The following is a 20,993-nucleotide window of genomic DNA, read 5'->3' as shown; positions in this document are numbered from 1 at the left end:
AGCCATGGTCTCCGGACACAAAGATTTTAGTTTCCTGACTCAACAGCTTTGTTGTGTGAGCTAAAATTGTGTTTCTGCAAATGAATAGGTTCTTACAGAAGTAACGCACAGTATTTACACTGCATTTATTTGTAACCCAATGTTCACTCACATGAGTAACTTTTGCAGCCTACTTAGACTTTGCACTAATATGCAGTTGTGCAATTGACTAGATTTGGGGTTCTGTCTGATATTATTGAAGTACTCCTGAATTTTCCTTTTATGTCAGAACAGCACTTTATATATGTTACAAACAAAATGAAAACTGTAATTTATTTTAATCCACATCTTATGTGTAGGTAAAACTATAAGCAAATATTTTCATGCCTGGGACCTTTATTTTTCTCAGTTTCCTATCAATAAAAATGCTCAAATTTTTCCTTTAAAGGACATCTCTGATTTTACTATGGTTACTATAGTTTTCACTAAAACTATAAAGTTTTAGATAGTGAGTCATAGACCGCTATGAATTAATTTTAATATCTTACTTAAATCATGAAGCTATTTTAGTAAGATTTATCCATTTTAGTATATAGTAAATAAGTAGTTCCCTAAGATTTAATGTGCTAGGCAAAGATTTTAAACACATAATCACAATTTCAGAGAATCTGGTGTTACACATTTGTATATATTGTGATAAAAATTTTTAACAATTTGAAAATATTTTTATATCATATTCAAACAAATTTATTATTAACTAGAATATGCTTTTATTTCTGATTTTGAAGAACTTTATTGAAATTTCTCTTGTTTGGATTTAAATTATATCTGAATAATTTATCTGTATTTGCTAATTTATCTGATCAGATCTAAACTAAAATTGAAAAATAAAATCTAGTTATTTTCACTTTGTGCACTCCTCAAGATACCTTTTTTTATGCACTAGATATTTTATCAATTACTAACTTCATTATTTATACTTTAACATCTAGAAAATATATAATACAGTAAATTTCTTTTGTAAATTGTAAATGATGAACTTCTTATTTTAACCATTTTTTTTTCCAGGCAAATTCAACAGTATTTGATTAAATTAACATGCTCTCCAAGGAAAATGACAATAAAAATTTGAGCCCATCTTTGTATTGTAGAAAACAGAGATGAAATATCATGTAGTTAATTGACTGACCTGTCTGTTAAACAGTTATCATTCCTGAATTTTAATATTCATAAATTGCATACCATTAATTTTTCTATTTTTTATTTATAGTTATCTTAGTGTCCATTTAAATCATAGGATGTAAACATGTAAGACATATATTAAAATCTTCTAAATTTAAGTCATATTCAGCAAATTACTTATTAATATGATTGCAGATTATGTGGCTTTATAAACAGAATTAGTAAATTAATGTTGAACCAGGAGTAACTTACTTTTATTATGTGTGTGCACATGTTTGTAATTCTTCTGCATATGAATCAATGTATTTTTATTCTTTGGAGACACAAAAATGGATGTGTCTTGGGGACAAAATGACCTGCATTTTCTATCCTGTACTATATTTGATTGAGTATTCTTTGTAGTAACAACATAGTGGTTTTTAAAAGGTACAGAATTCTAGATACCTTAAAACTAAGGCAAATTATTATTACTCATGTTTTCAATTTCGTATTTCCTTATGAAAATGTAGCTTCATTCTCATAATCAATGTTTAAATAAAAGGCAAAAGGGAATGCATCAAACCAGGACCTTTAAAATAATTGCTGAATGTTTCCAAATGTTGCCACTCATTTGTAGGATAAAAACTAGAGAGTTGGGTATTTGGACTTAGGAAGACAGCTCAGAATTTTACTAATTTCTGCCTTGACAAGAGTTACAATCAGGGCTTCCCTGGTGGCGCAGTGGTTGAGAGTCCGCCTGCCGATGCAGGGGACACGGGTTCGTGTCCCGGTCCGGGAAGATCCCACATGCCGCGGAGCGGCTGGGCCCATGAGCCATGGCTGCTGAGCCTGCGCGTCTGGAGCCTGTGCTCCGCAACGAGAGAGGCCACAACAGTGAGAAGCCGCGTATGGCAAAAAAAAAGAAGAGTTACTATCATACAGATAAAATAAATGATCTTGAGATGGGAGTGTTAGAGAAATTTCTCTTTGCATTATACTTAGGTTTAAGAAATTTTTTTCTATAATATAACATATTTATACATATGTGTGTAATTTTCAAGATGAGGAAACTCTATCTCAAAGTTCTTTCATCCATTAAGTGGGGATAATAATAGACAACTCATAAATTTGTTGAGATCATTCACCACTGATCACAATGAGAGTTACTTAGTGAGCCCTCGTCGTCTTACACCCTTTCTTGGAAAGTCTCAAATCAGTTGAAACTGGAGAGAGTTCATAAGGTGGTGTGGAATACATGAATCTCAGGTCAGGCTCACACAGCTTTCAAAGTTGCAGGATATGTAGGCAAAGATTCATTTTGTTAGCAAGGAAATTTATTGAAGAAAGAATTTGTAGGTTATAATCTTGAAAATGTATCCTTCAGAAAATAAAAATTGTCTGTATGTATTAAACACAGAGAAGAATTTTTTTTTGAGCAGAAGTAATGAAATATTTTAGTTCTATATTGACTAGTTGACCTGTCAAAAAAGTGAACTTTTCTAGATCCCCTAAAATATGTTTTATTTTTATAATGCTATGAACAAATTCATTTAATAAACTTTTGTTGACCTTCTAAATTGTGCTAGGGTACCAACAATAAAGTAGGCAGAGTTCTATTCAAAGATTAATTGCCAAGTGGGGAGACTGACAACAATAAAATCAGAACAATAGAAAGTTTAGGTAAGAGAAATATCACACAATTTCCTTGGCCTTTCTGAGAATTACAACTAATTCTAACTAATCTTACATTGTTGAGTTGTAGTTGATTCTGATTAATCTCCTGGTATTGAACGTTAAGATTATTTCAACTTTTGCTATTTCACAATAGAGTTGAAATAATTGGATGGACATGAATGTGTGATAAAAAGAAAGAACAGAATGATGAAACCCTCAAAATTTTTGCAAAAATGAAAGTGTTTAAAATGTTTCAGAACATGTAGGATAAAATAATGTTACTAGTGATTAAAAATATGTAACAGTGACTGGGAGACATTTCTTATTTGACAGGTCATTTTCTTGACCCAATTGTCGTATCGGCCAAGGCTCTTTCCATCAAATTGCTTTTAGCCAGTTTGTTTTTAGGTACATATGAAGTCAAGGGGAGAAGATGAGAATGATGAGCAGATAAGCAGGAGCCAGACTATGAGTCAATAATGGTTAGTGGTGTTATCTCATCTATCTGGACCCTGTAGAAGACTCTAGGACAGTTCTCTTAAAGTGGATTAACAATTATTAAAACTACCCATTTTTTAAATGTTTTTTGAATATTAGCCTGGTGGGCAAAACCCTATATATCATGCATCTTCATATGGGAAATAGGATATTGTTGGTATATATAAGAATGCTCATGAAAATATATAGACTATCTCCAAAACAAATCAGAGTTAATTATTACCCATCTTTGTTGATATGAAGTAAGGAAAAAAATCCAAACAATATGGGGTTTTTTGGCTTAAAAATAAAAAAGTCTGTTATTTGCACTCCAGAATCAAATAATATAGCTGGTTTTGAAACACTGCTTTTCAGATACAATGAAATTTTATTCTAACCCATTTTCTGATAGCAAATAATGTAATATTTTATAATCAGTGATAGGTTTGGTAATCTTGGGTTCTTTCCATGGAGTTTTAAAGGACTAATATCATTGTATATTCTTATATTTGTTAGCCCCGGAAGATATTTCCCTTTGCACTAATGAAATACATATATTTTGAGATCCTAATGAGCACATGATTTTGCTAACAGACAAAGAATGTATTATTTTCTATTTTGGAAATGCGTGAAAATTAAAATTACTTTTTTTAAATTTAGAAAATGTCTTTCATTTACCTCCAGTCTGCCTAAACTATTTAGGAAAGCTTACAATGAAAATAAGAAGTTATTATAGAAATTAGTAAACAAGAAGCATATGTGCACATATACATAATATTTATTCATTTTTAATGTTGTTGAAGTCAGTTCTACTTTATGATCATGGTAATCGCACTCCAGACAATACCCATTTTCTCTAGTGATTAATGTAGCACCATTGGGTTTTCAGAAGGTTGTTTTCTTAATGTGACTGGCCAGGAAACAGGTGTAAACATAAATACCAAAGATAAGAGAGTGATCTCATGCTGTTTTCTGATGTCTCCAGCATAGAGAATTCAGCAGGTTAAAGTCTGAGGATTGAGTAGGGCTGTTTATCAGAAGTAAGGAACTAGAAAAAATTTGGTGTGACTCAGAGACTTTAACTGAGAGAATGACAGGAAGCTTTTTAATAGCAAAATAATCTGTCAAACACTCTGAATATATAGGAGCTGTGTAGCAAACATGTGAAATCAAACCCCAGCACAGTAATTACAGGTAATTTGTGAACTGTTTCTAATTTCCTCACTGTGTAAATTTTATGCCTATCCACTTGAGACAAGATTTGACTCTCTGAGGATCTTACTGAAGTTCTCATTGCTTGACACTGGCTATATTGTTTCAGTGTTCTCTATGCTGCTTTTCAAAGTTTTAGCTGCTTTTGAGTAAAAGGAAGATTTTGGTGTTAAACTCTAAGCTAATTTTTCTTTTTTATGTTCTCTGTATTTGAATCTACTGTCAACTTTTGCCAACTTTGACTGATTATGGACTAGGGGTTGAATGTTATGGTTCAGATATATGTTCAATAACTTCTCCTAGGTATGCCAAATAAAATAAGTCATAAACAGTTCAGAATATTGAGTTCCATGCTAGTTGACCCAATACTTGTTAAAGACTCCTAGGTACTGCAAAATTGTTAGAAGGCGTTACCAGCTAATCAGGGTAAGAATTATAAGATTCTAAACTGTACATTAACACCGTTTGTGAGAAAAGGAAAAGCAAAATAATGGTAATAATAATAGTAACAGTTGGCTTCTTTTTTGTTTGTATCTAAAGATTGCTTTCATCCTATTTCCTATCATTGTTTGCCTAAAAAAAAAATCAGAGTATTTAACATGCATATATTCATCCATCGTTAACATTTCTTTAATCTTATATGGTGGTGTTATTTGTGTTTATTTTCTGTTGTGCTGTTTCTTTGTTTACTTCTTTGACAAAGCATGTCAGTTTCTGTTTTACCTCTGTATTTTGCTACTGCATGTCAAACTTCTTAAACGACTCAGCAAATGAATGAATTCTTGTCATTTTAAGTTTTACTCTAAATATTGCAGGCAATCTGCTTATAGTCAAACATTGCTCCAAGTTTTTGCTTTGTGTAGGAGCATTAAAAATCAATGAAAAACAAAATGACAAGAACTGCGTGGTACCGCCAGCTTTGTACCTGATAATCTGTTTAAGCCTGTTAAAAGTTCAACCCAAATAAGATATATGTATTTGTAATTTGAATCATTTGTGTTTCTCTTTTGTTTGCATGATATGATTTTGTTTTATATTTTTTTTCCACTCACCAGATGTTCCCAACACTTTGCTTCCCACTACTATCATCCCCTCCCTTACCACTGCAACAGTCACAACCACTGTAGCCATAACAGCCAGCCAAACCACATCTGCAACATCCAGCAACATACGAGGTACAGTATGCTTCTTTGTTATGGCCTGGGAAACACATTAAATAGAGCTTTTAAAGGTTTTATAAAGGGTAGAGGAATAGAGATCCAATTTTACTTACTTCTAAGAAGTAATTAAGTCACCTCAGTTACTATCAGTTAAGGTTGTTGGAATAAAATATGAGACAAGATGGTACATTTTAATTTTTCTTAGTGTCAATTATGACTCTTATGAAAATGTTTCAGAATATAGGTTGAGAATATATGGAGCTCTGCAACATTGAGAGTTTAAAATGTGAACATGGGACACTGTTTGTTTTTTTTTTTCCTTACCCTATAAATGCAAAGAAATAAGATGTTCAAAAATGCAGAGGTAGTGTTTGCTTTTTTAAGACCCTAGTTTAATGTTACTGATTTGTTATTCCTCTGCAACTAGATTAAAATGCCTGCATTGAATTTGTTGTAAAATTGGCATAATCCAGGGGTCATTATAAACTATTTGCCACATAGAACTTTTAGGTAAATATTCAATATGTCAGCCTGAAGTGATTTGCTGAGTGGAGCTACTTATTCTACTAACAGAATGTTCTGAAAGCAAATGTTGTAGACTTGTCCAGGATGACAGGAATTGATGGTTGGCTCCATGAGTAATTTCTGGCATCCGTTTACTAATAAGTATGTTTGTCTCAAACAGAGCAACCTAAAAGATATTGAAGTAATCCTTAAGGGCAAAAATAATTATTATGTCATGGTTCAGAAATATAAAAAAGCATTTCTGAGTAGTCTTTAAGTAGTTAGTAGATGATGAAAAAATAAAAAGTTGTTTGAGCACATTAGAGAAATATACATTTTAAACTTTATTTCTGCATAAACAATGTTCAGAGACAATTTGTCCTATTTAAGTCTGTCATTTACTCTTATACATGTTTTATGTCATGTTGGCTGTCCTAATATGTGTTATATGTAACAATGTAATTTGAAATCATGAGGACTTTACAATAATATATATCTAAAGTTTTGTCAAGGATAGACTTAACATTATTTTCCTTCACTTGTAAAGACTGTTCAGTTAGACTGTGTTTCGTAGAATTTCTACTAATTCTCAATATTATATTGAGTTGCTGCTAGCTTTTACTTTATAGTTACTATATTACTTTTTCTCTTGTTCCAGAAAAATATTTTAGTATCTTATAATTGTTAATTTTTAATAATTTGGTCAATTCTGTTATACAGTGTACAAGATTGATAGCTAAAGCTTGATGATAGTAACATTAAGAATTTCTCAAAATACCTAGTATTACTAAAAAAACTGTATTTGAGCTAAATCTATAAGTAGAAGAGATTAAAGATCATTCTTATAACAACTTTTATAAAAATGAGTAGAAAAATAATAAAAATGAAGAAAAAGTTAAAAAATACTTTATGATGTTATATGAAATATAAATATCTAAAGTTCTACTTTGCTTTTATTGTTTTTCTAAAGATTTTTTTACAAACAGTAATTCAAATGAAATGCAATTTACTGCTTACCAACAAAATCTCTATGATATTAAGTTCTGACTGTACAAACAAATCACTTTGTTGGAAAAGGAGAGAGATATATATTGACTTAACTTTTTTTAAAAGACCTAATTATAACAAAAAAAGCCTAGTTCATTTCTTCTTCAATAAATATTTATCAAGTACCTGCTGTTTATATAAATGGCACTATGCCAGGTCCTAAAATTATGGGGATTAAACATATTGTATCTGAAATCACTAACAATTAAATTAACTAAACAATTAAATTAAGTGAAAATGTTTGTACAATCCATGTAAAAATCCAAATGAATTATTGATTCAAGTATTGATTTAGTTTTACATCAGACTTTAAAATGGTGAAATAATTTTTTGTTAATAAAATCATACCATTTTTCTAGTAATATGAACCAATTTATTAACTATAATGAGGTAATTGCAAAGGTATCTTATTTCACAATGGCACTGCAAAACAAAAACAAAAGACATTTTTTTTAAATTTAAGAAATCAACCATTATCAAATTATCTACAACCAAAATAATAATGACCAATCTCAAAATTTAGAGATGGGTACTGTTGTGTTGGTCCCAGCCTATTGATAGTGATGCTTTTCGCTAGGAATGCTTGAGGCACTTGCCTCAGCTCCTATTGCTTTTAGGAGCCCTCACAGACATTTCCTCCACCAGGGCCAAATGTTGAGGTTGGACCAGCCCTTGTTCTTAATATGATCGCAGGCTGTACTTCAGTAAGAAACCACTAGGGAACTTTGAGGAACAAAATTATTACTCAGAGATTCTGGAGGGCCACATAGTGAGGTCACTGGTGAAAAGAGAAAGAGAGTGCACAGACCTGGGCTCTGCCTTTATTAGGGTTCAAAGGTGGGGTGTCTAGAGTTTTGTGGGTTCACCCTTTATTGGTTAATTTAAAGCATAAGAATGGGAATTAGAGCACAGGAAGGGAGAAACCAGGTTACTCAAGGTAATCAGTTATCTAGGTTACCCAGGACTTTCTGACAAAAAGAACTTCACGGGTGGGGCAGCCTAGTTTCTTACCTGGTTGTTTTGCTACAGCTGGCAGTATGTTTATTTAAGGTGGATGTCTTTTTGAAATGCATGCTTCTGCAATCAAAATTTTAATGTCAAGCACAAACTTAATGTCAATTCTTCACAATTAAATTACACATTAATTTAGTTATTATGTCTAAAAATGTAATATTAAGTAAAATATTTTAAATTATTCATGTAGAATAGAATGAATTTTAGCATACATCTACAATAAGTATAGATCCAGTCTAGAATTAAAGGCCCACTGTAATTTTAAAATCATGTGAATCATAAAATTTAACTATTTAAATGTATATGAATTTAGGGACATGGTTGATCATTAAGTATAATCCCAAAATATTACTGTTTGAAAGATCTTCCTTCTCTAAAGATTCCTTGAAGCAATCTTAGTGAATTGTAGAAAAAAATCATATACACAAAGTTAAGCTATATCAAATGAAAATAAATTGCCGAAGTATTTACTTTGTGCCAGTATAGAGAAAATGAGATTAATTGTAACATTCTACTCATATTTAATGTGGGCATTTTTAATGAACTGCAGTTGCCTAGAATGTTGTTTATGAAATAGTATTTTTGTATGCAGATTCCTTTACTTCAATTGTTGCTTCATTTCTCTGGCTTCAAAATACAATATGCTAACTTAAACACAAAATGCATACATGAGCACATCAAATCACTGTCTGAAACATCTATTTAATTAAATCAGGTTAAAAAGCAATAATGATCTGACCCGTGCTTCTAATCTCTATTTCCTTTATGTCAAAGAAAATCTAGTCTATATTTTATTTTTATTTGGTTTCATTAATGTGTGCCCTCCTCCCCTTTTTGGCGCAGATACTTAAAAAATAGAATGCATAGAGATAAAGAAACGTTTATCAGAATAAAAGAAAACACCAGCACTGAGAAAGAATGAATGGAGTAAAATCATTATAGCTCCGAGTTAGTCATAATAAATGCATTCAAATAGAGCATTTGAAATGGTAAAATATATCATCTTGACAGAGTTAAATCCCAAAGTGTGCAAATCAAGAAGTTGTTTATGAGCTTGTATTATGAGTGTTTAGCTATTAAAAATGTTTCTGATTTTATTGATGGTAATAAAACCCAATTTGCATGGTGCTGTGAGCTTTTAAAAATTAAGTGTCAATATGTTGGGCTTTTTTTCACTTGACAAAAATTAAGTAATATTTCAGTCTCCAGATGATCCATATAGAGGGAGCTGCTTATCTGCAAAAAGATAGGTTTCTACATTTAAGCTGTGAGTATAGCTAAATTTCCACTAGTCTTTTTAAAAACCATAATTACTATATAAAGTTGACTCTGTTTCAAAATTAAATACATGAAACATAGTTCATAATGGAAACAGGATATTAAAAAAGCTTCTCACTTGGAAAGAAAAAGCATGATGTATGCTCCCTCTCAACCTTGCTAAAAGTACCATATTATTAATGCTGAAGGGAGTGGCTACAGGCCAGACATGGGTGGGAGTACTGACTGGGGGTCCTGGTCTCTTACTCAGCTATAGACCCACACATTGGAATAATGGCAATGTTTCAGATTAGGTTATTCCAAGATAGCATAGGGTGCTAAAGTTATTCTTTCTATTCTAGTAGATCTTATTTGGAATAAGAATCACTTGGTATGTATAACCATTTCTGAAACCAAGTGGAGTGTTTGCCTCTGACTTGTATGAAGGTGAATTCTGGTAAAGTTTAAAAATCTTTAAATATTTACTTATTTCTTTATGGCATTTAGGAAATATTTGAAGAAAACCGGTATTCATATTTTCTTTCCCATACCACCTATTAAGGGAAGCAGAACATTTATGCTCTATTCTATTTTCTAAGGGCATTCTTGTGGCTTGTGTAATTTAAAACATCAAACATTTTTAAGAGTTTCATTTTAAGCTTATTTATTTCTTTGGCTTAGATAAATTTAAACAGAAATCTTGTTCCATTAGTTTATATTTCTTTTAAGTAAACAGTTCTACTAATATTGTTTCTACTTGTATAAATGTGTGTCTTAATTGATTTTATGATAATAATTCTAGATTTAATATAATCTAATAATATATACATTTCCTGCAAAACAACCTCTAAGAAAGAAAAGAAAATGTTCCCTAGTAGACTTTGTGCCATTTCCTTGAATTCATTTTTATATAATATGCATACACATATAAATATTAATTTTTAAATTTCTGTAATTATTATATTCCAGAAAGCAAATCGATTATAAAATATTAAGAATAAATGAGTTACTTATTATTAGGAGGATAATCTGTTTTACATTTTAAAACCTTGGCCTACATATATGAATAAATGTATTTCCAGAACATCTCTGAAATTATTTTAAAAATCATTAATAAACTGGTTGTATCTTTCTTACTAACCAATGAATTAAATTTATGTGCTGTGCCTTTGAAGCTGAAAAGATTGCCAGCACTGCCCTTGCTTCTTTGACACTCCACATGAAACACAGTTAATAACCTCCTGTGGAAGCTTGTCGAAACACTGAATTGGTACTAATTATATCAACTTTGGGATAGAAGGTGACCTTGACTTCAGCCAGAACTTTCTGCCAGGACAGTAAATAAGAGCAAATGCCACAAAGCGTGACTTCTGAGAAGGGTCTAATACAATCTATTAAATATAAGTTCGTGGACTTGCAGTAAGTACTGGGATAATTTTTATATTTTAAAACATCTCTTGCTTCAATAATACAGTAGTTTATTTCTCTAGATTTCAAATAATCTCCCATTAGTTTGCTGTACTCATTTAAATTAAGTTGTGGCCAGAAAATTAAAAGGTACTTGATGCAAAGTGTCTGTAAGGTGATTGCAGGGCAAGGAGACAGATTTTTCCAAATGGCTTCTCAAATACATACATAATATTTATACAATTTTGTATCAGAATTGCTTATGCTGAAGCTGTGACAACACTGACTCTTAATTAAAGAAATGTCTTTATAAAATTATTAAGAAAAATGACGAAGAAAAAGCAATTGTCCCAGTAGATGCACAGGTTTAAACTCTTGCCAGAAAACCTGTCAAGACCAATGATATGCAGCAGTTTCACAGATAAAAATCTGCGTTCATTGTGTTAAAAAAGAGTCAATAAAATAGAGTCAATAAAGTTACTATAAATTCTAACAGGTGAGTAAGAACAGAAATTAAACTTTCTTCACCAATATTGTTTAAAGAATTACATTAGTGTAAAGGGAATACTGTTCAAAGTGTTCAGTATAATAAAGGGAATACCTAATTTAAGACCAGTTCTTTTTCACTTTAGAAAAAAAGAGATGAACTCAAACATTCCTAGAGGCCTTTTATGTAACCCATTAGTAAGCAAAGAATGCTGATCAATGAAAGTTTAAGTAGGAAAGGAGGAAGCAACTTTGAACTAACATGAAGAATTGCATTAGATTCACTGAGAAACATTTCTTTCAAAAGCATTTGAACCATTTTTGATGTCTAAAACCCAAGTTTCATAATAAAGAAGCATAGTGCTCTTCTAGGGTAGTCTGTTAAACTGGGTAAATTACGATGGTCTTAATGCATTTTTTTCTTGAAGTCATGTTTCCTAAATATTGATTATAAGTTTATTAGTTTTTACTCATTTAGATAGTGTGTGACTCAGGATATCAGTAGGAACTGATTGCAGTCTCAAAAGGGTGTAGCTAAAGAGTTTTTAATGAGGACACTTTCACAGAAATATAGGCAGAGTTTGGGAAACTAATAAGGGAGAAGCACAATTGAACTCATAATAGCAAGATGCTCTTACCAGCACCAGGCCTGAAGGGCCAAACGCAGTAAGTAGGGTTATCCTAGTCAGAAGAACTGGAGCCAGAAAAGGGGCAGTTTGCAAAGAGTGGTACTTTAATATGTAATTTTCCTTCCAGGCTAAACTTAGAAAGAGACAAGCACTCTAGACAGTAGAGGGCAGATGATGAAGCTTGATAGGGCTGGCTTTGTTATTAGACACAGAGAATATATATATATATATATATATATATATATATATATATATATATATATATATATATTTGTATCATTTAAATAACCTACTTCACAAGAGAAAATCATTTAGAATCTTGGTGTGAAGAATACCCATCTAATTCATTGAGTAGTGAGAGATTCCTCATTTGAAATATTTCCGAATCTACTTGTATGGATACAATCTATTTCTTTTATTTGAATTAAGTGCCTTGAAAATGTTAGTTGCAGGGGGAAAAAGCTCTAAAAATGAGCTAGCCATACATTAATAATATACTGATACAGATATGTCTTATTAACTTACTATTTAAGGTATTTTAGTGTCACATAGACAAATAATTTTCGGTCCTGAGATAATAGATTTTCAGAATAGAAAATCATTTTCTTGAGAGAAGATTTTAGAAAGAACAATCACAGGCTTTAATACATAATATTATATATCTGCCTTTGATGTCCTTAAAGTATGTGTACATTATTAAGTGAGTTAAGTTGGTAGAGTGGAAACACGTAAAATAAATACAATTCAGCTTGTTTTCACTCTGAACTATACTTGTTTGCCTATGCTACAGCTTGTGTTCCTTGGCATTTTACCACCAACAGTCCAGAAAGTTTTGTTCAGAGTGGGATATAGAATAGGTTTTTAAAAGGACTAAGAATGACAGTCTAATTTTTCTGGTATTTCTAGGTATCCTATTCCCTAGTTCTGAGAGTTAGCTGGAAATTGAGCACTGTATCTCAAAATGCTGCTTTAGGGAACAAAAAACAAATCTTCATATACTTTTCTCTTAGTCCTACAGGTTAAATCCAGATATATTCCATCTTAATTCCAAGTTGAAAGAAAAGAATATGCAAATGAGAAGGAAGTTCTAAGATTTCATTTTACTACTTCATATTCATACTTCTAATTTCTCTATTCAATTTGGTAATATATCAATGTAGGATTTTTCCTTGATAATCCATCAATGTGGGATTTTTAAAGTAACTTTAAAATGAAATGGTTCTTTACCAAAAGCTAAAAATAGTACACAACACAATTTAAATGTATAGTTATTGCTTCACTAGGTTAACAAAATACGTCAAGTCTGGACTCAGCATGAGATAGTGAAAGTAATTGCTGGGAGCAGGATATTTTTCTGTCCTCCTGATTTAGCCTCTGGACATGTTATCTCAGGCAAGTAAATTCATTTCTTTTTGCCCCAGTGGGCTATGTGAATTCCAAGGTGTTTCTCAATTTTGGGTCCTCTACCAGAATTTCAGGAAGGAGTAGAGAGTTTCTGGGGGTTTTTTTTGGTTTTTTTTTTTCTTGCTGTATGTGGGCCTCTCACTGTTGTGGCCTCTCCCATTGCGGAGCACAGGCTCCGGACGCGCAGGCTCAGCGGCCATGGCTCACGGGCCTAGCCGCTCTGCGGCATGTGGGATTCTCCCGGACCAGGGCACGAACCTGTGTCCCCTGCATCGGCAGGTGGACTCTCAACCACTTCGCCACCAGGGAAGCCCAAGTTTGTGGTATTTTTTAATCAGAACTTGTAGATAAAAATCCTTTTGCCATTTGAAATAGTGTCAGTAATTTCCTTAACATAATTCTACACTTCCAACTCATGTATGTTTGAATGTTCTGAAAAGCTAAAAGTTTAAAAATGAATTGTCACACTCTGACCACAATGTTTGGCCTTTTGGTCACTGTTTCCCAGCTATATGCCAATCTCTTCTCCCATCACTTCCATTTGCACACTCATTTCCCTCCAGTATTTTCTCTTACAAAGTTTTACATACCTGAACATTATCCTGCTTGTAAAGTTTCCAACCTCACATTATGGTGGTAAAATAAATATTGAGTTCCATCTGTGATATCGATAAAACTAATGTATATGGTCCTTTTTCACCGTTCTTCAAATGAGTCCAGGTCTCTCCTGATCACCCACTTTGTAGCCAAAATCGACAGCTTAAACAAACTTTCTGATACTGTTTTCTGTTGGGATTTGACATCCATTTTGATTCAATTAAAATGGTTATAGAAAAATAGTGAAGATCATGGCTTCTGGACTTATATTATCCGGACTCTTTTTTCCACCTTTCCGTGCATTAGCTTTGTGACCTTCCTTAAACTCCCTGTGCCTCTGTTTCCTGATCTAAAAAGTGCAAAAATAATAATATCAACTTTATAATGTAGTTTTAAAATTAAATATATTTATAACTTAATTTGCTTTAAAAAATGTCTTGCTCATAGCAAATACTGTTTTATTTTTTGTTTTGTTTTGTTTTATTTATGACCATAAACCATCTGATGCTCTACCCAGGCCTAAAACCATATTCTTTTGAATCATCTTTTTCTTCACAATAACCCATGATAGGTATTATTTTCCTATAAACAAGTAAGACACTGATTGACAGTTTCTAATTTTATATGTAGTCCAAATTACATGATTTAGGAAGAGGAAGTGGAGGAAAGAGATTTTAAAATATTAAAGTATTATAAGACCTATTCATCTGAAAAATCTATAATACCATAAAACAGAATTAAGGGAATCAAAATTTGAGAATTCATATTCTTTCAAACAACGCCACTGAGAATCACTGACTATTCAACCTGGAAGGGCCTTTTAAAGTTAAAAGTTTCCACTTTTTCATTTTGCTGATGATCGCATAGCTAGTTTACAAATTAGTACTAAAATTTACAAACATGTAATTCTATTCACTACATTGTATTTCCTTCCAAATAGTATAACAGTTAATTTAGAAAATCAAATCAAGAAAAACAACATGTAAACTCTAAATATTTTTGTTGAAGCACCTATACATGTGTAGGAGTCTTGTTAATATTCTTTTAGGAATACACGGATAACAGACTAGTTCTGGTTAAAACCTTATTGTTCTGAAATATTCTGAGATAAAATTCTTCTTCATAAAATTTAACAGATACATTTTACATGTTATTTTCTATACATCCCTACCTCAACCTGATGGGGATATCATTTTTAAATCTGAAAAACCATTATTGAGATTAGTTATTTTACTGGCTTTTTCTAAACATCTAGTGTTAGCAATTTATTAACTAAATATTAAAACAAGATAAAGGATTTCCACTGAAAATCCTGTCCTTACACTTGTTGATCATTCCTACTACTTTTAATAACTTTCTCCCTTACCCCATTCTCCTGGAACCCTCATCTTATTTTCAGCATGGAGCTATAATTTTTTTTATCTTCCTTCCATAAAAGACCTCTCTGGAATCTATCCAAGGTCAAGGCTGTCACTTTCTTCTCTCAGTGTAGTTTGGCTTTAAAATGAAAGTGTTCTGTTTAAATTTCACCTGAAGGTTTAGCTGTTCAAAAACTAGAGGGAGTCACTTCCTAAGTTTGATCAATGAGACACCAAGAAGATAATACAACGTAAACATAATTACCTGAGTAAAGAATTAATTTAAGCCTTTAGAATGAACCCCCAATGAAAGCTCATTGTATTATTTGCATAACTACAACTTAATTTTGTTATTAGAATCATTAACTTTAACATCTTCTTGACTATATATCCATAATCTATAAACTGGGGGTCATAATTATAAATGTGGGAACTGTTTAGATGTAAAATACTGCAAGTATATGTTTCTCATCACTTTTCTATTTTTTTAAACCTTTTCTCAAACTGCCACTGGCCAGGAATCAATTATTATTATTTTTTAATTGGGAAAAGAAAAACATTAATATTCTAAGAGAATTCCATATAAAATATATTCATTTCTTTTTTTAAAAAATGGGATATTTTTTTTAATTTAGTCAATTGAACTTTTACTTCCATAGTATTTGGTTAATATAAGTCATTTATGTAATATTCCAGTTGTGATATAATAATGTAAAATGGAGTGAAGGTGATGTTTTCACATTCCTTAAGCAATTCATCATTAGTTTTTTTTTTTTTTTGCTTTTCGTGTACTTTTTAAAATAGTAATCAAATTCCATGGTCTGGTCTTTATTTTGATCAGTAGGAAAACTAGTATATCAGTGAATCCAGTGAGGTCAGACTCTTAAAAGAAACAAATATATCATTTATCATCAATTCATTCTTTAAATATTTGTTTTATTTAAACATTTGTAAACCTTTATTTTACAATAAGCATTCAGTAATGATAAGTAGCATACAAGGTCTACTTTTCACTGAGAAAGACCACCTAACCTAAAAGGAGAGAAGGGTGAAGTGAATATTAAGAGGAAGCTTCTTAACAGAGTGATCCCACCAGATATAGACAGGGTTAGCATAATTAAAATACTTATGAAGTGGTGGTGGAGAAGCATACATGCTTAGTTCTTGCATGTGGCATGTACATTTTTCATTTCTGTTTTAAAGTACTCCTGTTTTCATAGTGTGATAAAATAAACAGGATGACAACTTAGGTTTTGTTATTTCTGCAGCTAATTTTCTAATTTTGACACTTTTATGACATTTCTGGCAAGTGCAATTTTACCCTCTCTGGGAACCTGGGGAATAAGACTTCCCCAGTTCCTTCAACAATGTTTTTTATCTTCAAGATATGTGTCTTCAAACACAACTAGGATTTGGATATGTAAAAGATGAAAGGAAGAGTAGCAAGGCAACAGTGTATAAAGAGAGCATTACAGATTCAGTTTGGCTAGAATTAATCATAAAAAAGAAGCAGTGGTGAAAGATAAATCTTCAAATATTCATCCATGCATTTACCGATTCAATAAGTACTTATTCTATGGCTAGGAAGGGTCAAATTATAAGAAATTTGGTAGGTCGCACTTAAAACTTTAGAGCTTATTCAGGAGGTGATGAGAAATAATTCAAGTAAAATGAAAAAAGTTTAAATTAGGCTTTTGAAAGCCTCTGATGGGTGTGATGGATGATAGGAGATTGAGGAAAACAGAAAAGGCAGGAAACCACTCAAGAAATCCAGGTAATTAAAGATGAGTTCTTGGAGAAGAGCGAGAGCCAAAGGCATGGAGAGGAGGGAAAGGTCAAGAGATTTGGGACAGTTTAAATTGATAGATTTTGTAAGTGATTAGGTAAAAGATTTTACATTCAAGGGTAGGAAATACCAAAATGGCTCCCAGGATTTTAGCTTGGATTCCAGGATATTTGGTGCACTTTATCAGAGTAAAGAATGTAAGAGGTAGGTGTTTTAGGGGGAAATGTGATATGTTACATTTTAAACATGCAATGTTTGAAATACCTTTGCAAGAGCCAAGTGAAGAAGTTTAATTAATAACTAGGACATAGGATAAATCATCTGGGATAGAAATACAGATTTTTGACTGACTTTTCTATAGATGAAGGCTTTGATTAAATATAACTCTTATTAAAGTTATATTCTATTAAATGTGTAAATTAAAAAGAGAAGAATGCTGAAGTTTATACTCCAAAATCTAAAAAGCAAAACAGAATAAAAGGATCTAAGGCTTATGTTGAGGAATGCAAAGATGCAAAGTTGTGGCCAGAGTGGTGAGATGATGTCTTGTGAGTCCAGGATGGGAAATTCTTAGGAATTACGAAGAGGTCCATATTGCCAAATGGCTCAGAGAGGCCAAGTGTGATAGCCTGTGAAAAGTATACTTTTTATTTGACTTACACTGGGAGTGTTTGATGAATTTAGAAAAAGCAGTTTCAATGAAATGGTTGCATAAAAGTCAGATTATAGAACTTGAGAAGTAAATGGGAGGTAAAAGGTAGAGAAAGTTAGTGCAATCTATCATTTCAAGAGTGTTGTCTGAGAAGAAAGAAGAGTGATACAAAGCAGATAGAAGGCAATGTAAAGTCAATTAACATTTTTGAAGGATAATATAAACTTAACATTTCTTTTTAATGGTGTAAGAAGAGAGCCAGGAAAAAAAGAGAGGTTGAAAATAGGGTTAAAAAAAAGAAAAGCTGATAGAATAAAGCCCTAAATATTCAAAATGACATGATTTTATATATATATATATATATATATAAAATCTAACATTATTTTATAATATAATATACACTATATAATATATATTATATTTTATTGTAAGCATTAGCCTTGATCACATGGAGACACTGTACAATGAGACTGAGGAGAGAAGATGTTAGTAGTAATGGGCAGAGACCAGTTTGCCAGCAATGGGAAGTGTGTTCAGGGAAAGTGGAAAATTAAGAGAGATCTTACCTGATGGACTGTGTTTCGTCTATAAAGTAGGAGAGACAATTTTCCAAGATAGATAAAAAATTTGCACAGAAGGGATCTTTAAGAAAGTAGTGAAGTTTTGAAATGGTTGCTATACAAATGAAAAAGGACGTTGGGTAGGAACACATTGTAATTTCTGGGAAAGATGTCTTAATTCCTTCCACGAATAATTATCATCTACTTCTATCAGGCACTATGGTAAACTTTGGGGACAGAATAAAAAGCAATGTAGATAGTCAATGTCTTTTCTTTTCTTTTGGCCATGCTACACGGCTTGTGGGATCTCAGTTCCCCGACCAGGGATTCAACCCAGGCCACGGCAGTGAAAGCCCAGAATCCTAACCATCAGGCCACCAGGGAACTCTCGGTCAATGTCTTCATAAATGCTATTTAAAAGATGTACAGCATTCTCTGGTTTGCTCCAAGAGGTCATCATAGGGGATCTTCTTCAGGAAGTGATATTTGCTAGATATGAAGGATTTGTGCAAAATGTAAAGTTGGGGAACGAAGAGCTAAGGAGAAGGAAGAACATTTCAGGAACAGGAAATAGCAAATATACAAGTCCTGAAGTGAAAAGGAAGGTGGCCATTCAAAAATCCAGAGAGGGCACCACTGAGACTGGAATGCAGTTTGTCCAAAGAATGGTATGAAAGTATGTGGTAGTTAGTTGGGTTAGATCCTGCAGAACCTTAAACTTATTTTTATGATTTGAGCTAGTATCCTAAGAGTAACTGAAGAAGAAAGAAATAGAGAAGGAAGGGAGGGAGGGAAAGAGGGAAGGAAAAGGAAACCCTAACTAGTTTTAAGCAAAATAATACTATAATCAGATTTGCACTTAATGTATATTTCTGGCTGTAGGGGAACAAATGTATAAGAGATAGGCAAGAGAGGATGGTGGGAGAAAGGTTAAGGAGCTATTGAAACAATTCTTGTGAGAGATGATAATGGTTTAGACTAGGGTGTTAGAACTACTTACAGAAAGGTGGAATAATTTAACACGTAAATCTACAGTTTTTCTAATTCTTTGGTTCTATGGACTAAAGAACAGGATATCACAAGCTAGCTTACCAAACTTATACAAGTTTCTAGCTTAACAAAATTAGTAGATGGTGGTGCTATTCACTGAGATAAGAAACATTGGTGGTGGAAGTAGAATTATGAACTTTTTTTGAACATATTGAGCTTGTTGTGTATTTGATATCTCCAGGTAGAGACATAATATTGAATAGATGATTGACTATACAGATTTGGAGCTAAGAATACTTATTGGGCATATAGAATTGGTTAAAGCCAAGCTTGGGATCATATAGAAAGTATATAATGAACAGAAAATTCAGTCTTCAACTGAGATTGGATTCCATGAACTTATATTAGTTCAGAATTACAATGTTTTCTGATTATTTTCAGGTTTCTGAATAGGCCATGTTTTAAATGCATGTATAGCTGCTTTGCTTGAAGAAGAAAAGGCATTGAGATTAGACAAGTGTAGTGAAAGGAAAAGATCAAGGATTCTAAGGAGTGATGGTTCTTAATAAAAAGTAGAATAATGGACTGGACAAACAGATGAATTCAATAAGAGAAGTAGAGAGAGAGAAGAAAACAATATAATAAATATCTCGAAAGTTAAGAGTTTGTTGGCAAATAAAGAATATTAGAATTAAAAATTCTGAGGTGGAAAACATCTAGGTGATCCAGAGTGTGGCCATATGAATGGTTTGCCCAGCTGCTATGAGATGAGGATGAGAAAGCTTTTAAAGCAATGAAATAATGGTTAGACTAGAATTTAATATTTAATACTAGGATATACAAGTCTGGAGCTATGAGTTTGCAAGCCATTGGTATATAGTTGTAGATGTATGAATGTCTGTTTCAGTTGGATATTGGAATTTCCAAGGGTCATTATAGGATTTAGGTTGGAAAAGTAAATTGTGAACTTGATAGAAAAATTGTTCAAGAAAATTGGAAGATTTATCAGTGCGTTAGGAACAACTATGAGTGGATGGCAGCATGAGCCAAGAAGGAAAGAAAGAATCTAAAATATTGATGGACCTTGGATTACCTATTCAATCCAGGACACTTTCTTATTAATATCAAAGTACCTGGGATAATTAGTTATTAATCACATGAGCATGGGTACAAAGTAAGAAGATATATAAACATAAGGGGTAAATTTAATCAGCCTGTATTTGCCTGGTGAGCTGCTTCCACAACTTATACCTTTTGAATGAGCAAACGCTTGAGTCCCCAAGAATTCATGTTCCTCATTGTTTCACTTCTGAATTAACATAGAAGAGTCTATTCTTTGAGATCCCCTTACACTGATGTCATTTTGACAGTGCACTATTTGTTAACACACTATTTTCACAGAGTAGAGAGCTGTATTAGTTTTATGCTTTCTTTAGTACAATCATTCTTCCACTGTGCCTCCTGGAGGTGACACACAAGTCACCTTGATTCAACCTCACTCACCTACTTGGAGATCATCTTCAGAGCTGCATGATCTCCAGGTTCTCTTAAGACTACACATCAGATTCCCCTGGGGAACTTTCTAAAATTAAATTTCTTTAACTTTATTTTTAATACTACCCCTAAATATTCTGATACA

General features: G+C 32.3%; 1 protein-coding gene across 3 annotated transcripts in view; it reads left to right on the top strand.

The window, feature by feature from the left end:
• The window catches only part of CADM2 (cell adhesion molecule 2), a 1,068,825-nt gene that overhangs the window by 998,254 nt on the left and 49,578 nt on the right, over positions 1 to 20,993 (top strand). For 2 of the 3 annotated variants that reach the window (XM_004272650.3, XM_033433368.2), the window contains one exon: positions 5,559 to 5,678. The exons of the other annotated variant lie outside the window; for it this stretch is intronic. In XM_004272650.3, the coding sequence (XP_004272698.1) occupies positions 5,559 to 5,678 (120 nt within the window). The remainder of the gene's footprint in view (positions 1 to 5,558; positions 5,679 to 20,993) is intronic. 3 annotated transcript variants of the gene reach the window in all.

This window comes from Orcinus orca, chromosome 5 (assembly GCF_937001465.1).
Source record: "Orcinus orca chromosome 5, mOrcOrc1.1, whole genome shotgun sequence".
NCBI lineage: Eukaryota > Metazoa > Chordata > Mammalia > Artiodactyla > Delphinidae > Orcinus > Orcinus orca.
The sequence above is the reverse complement of the archived record's forward strand: the minus strand, read 5'-3'. Positions and strand labels throughout refer to the sequence as shown.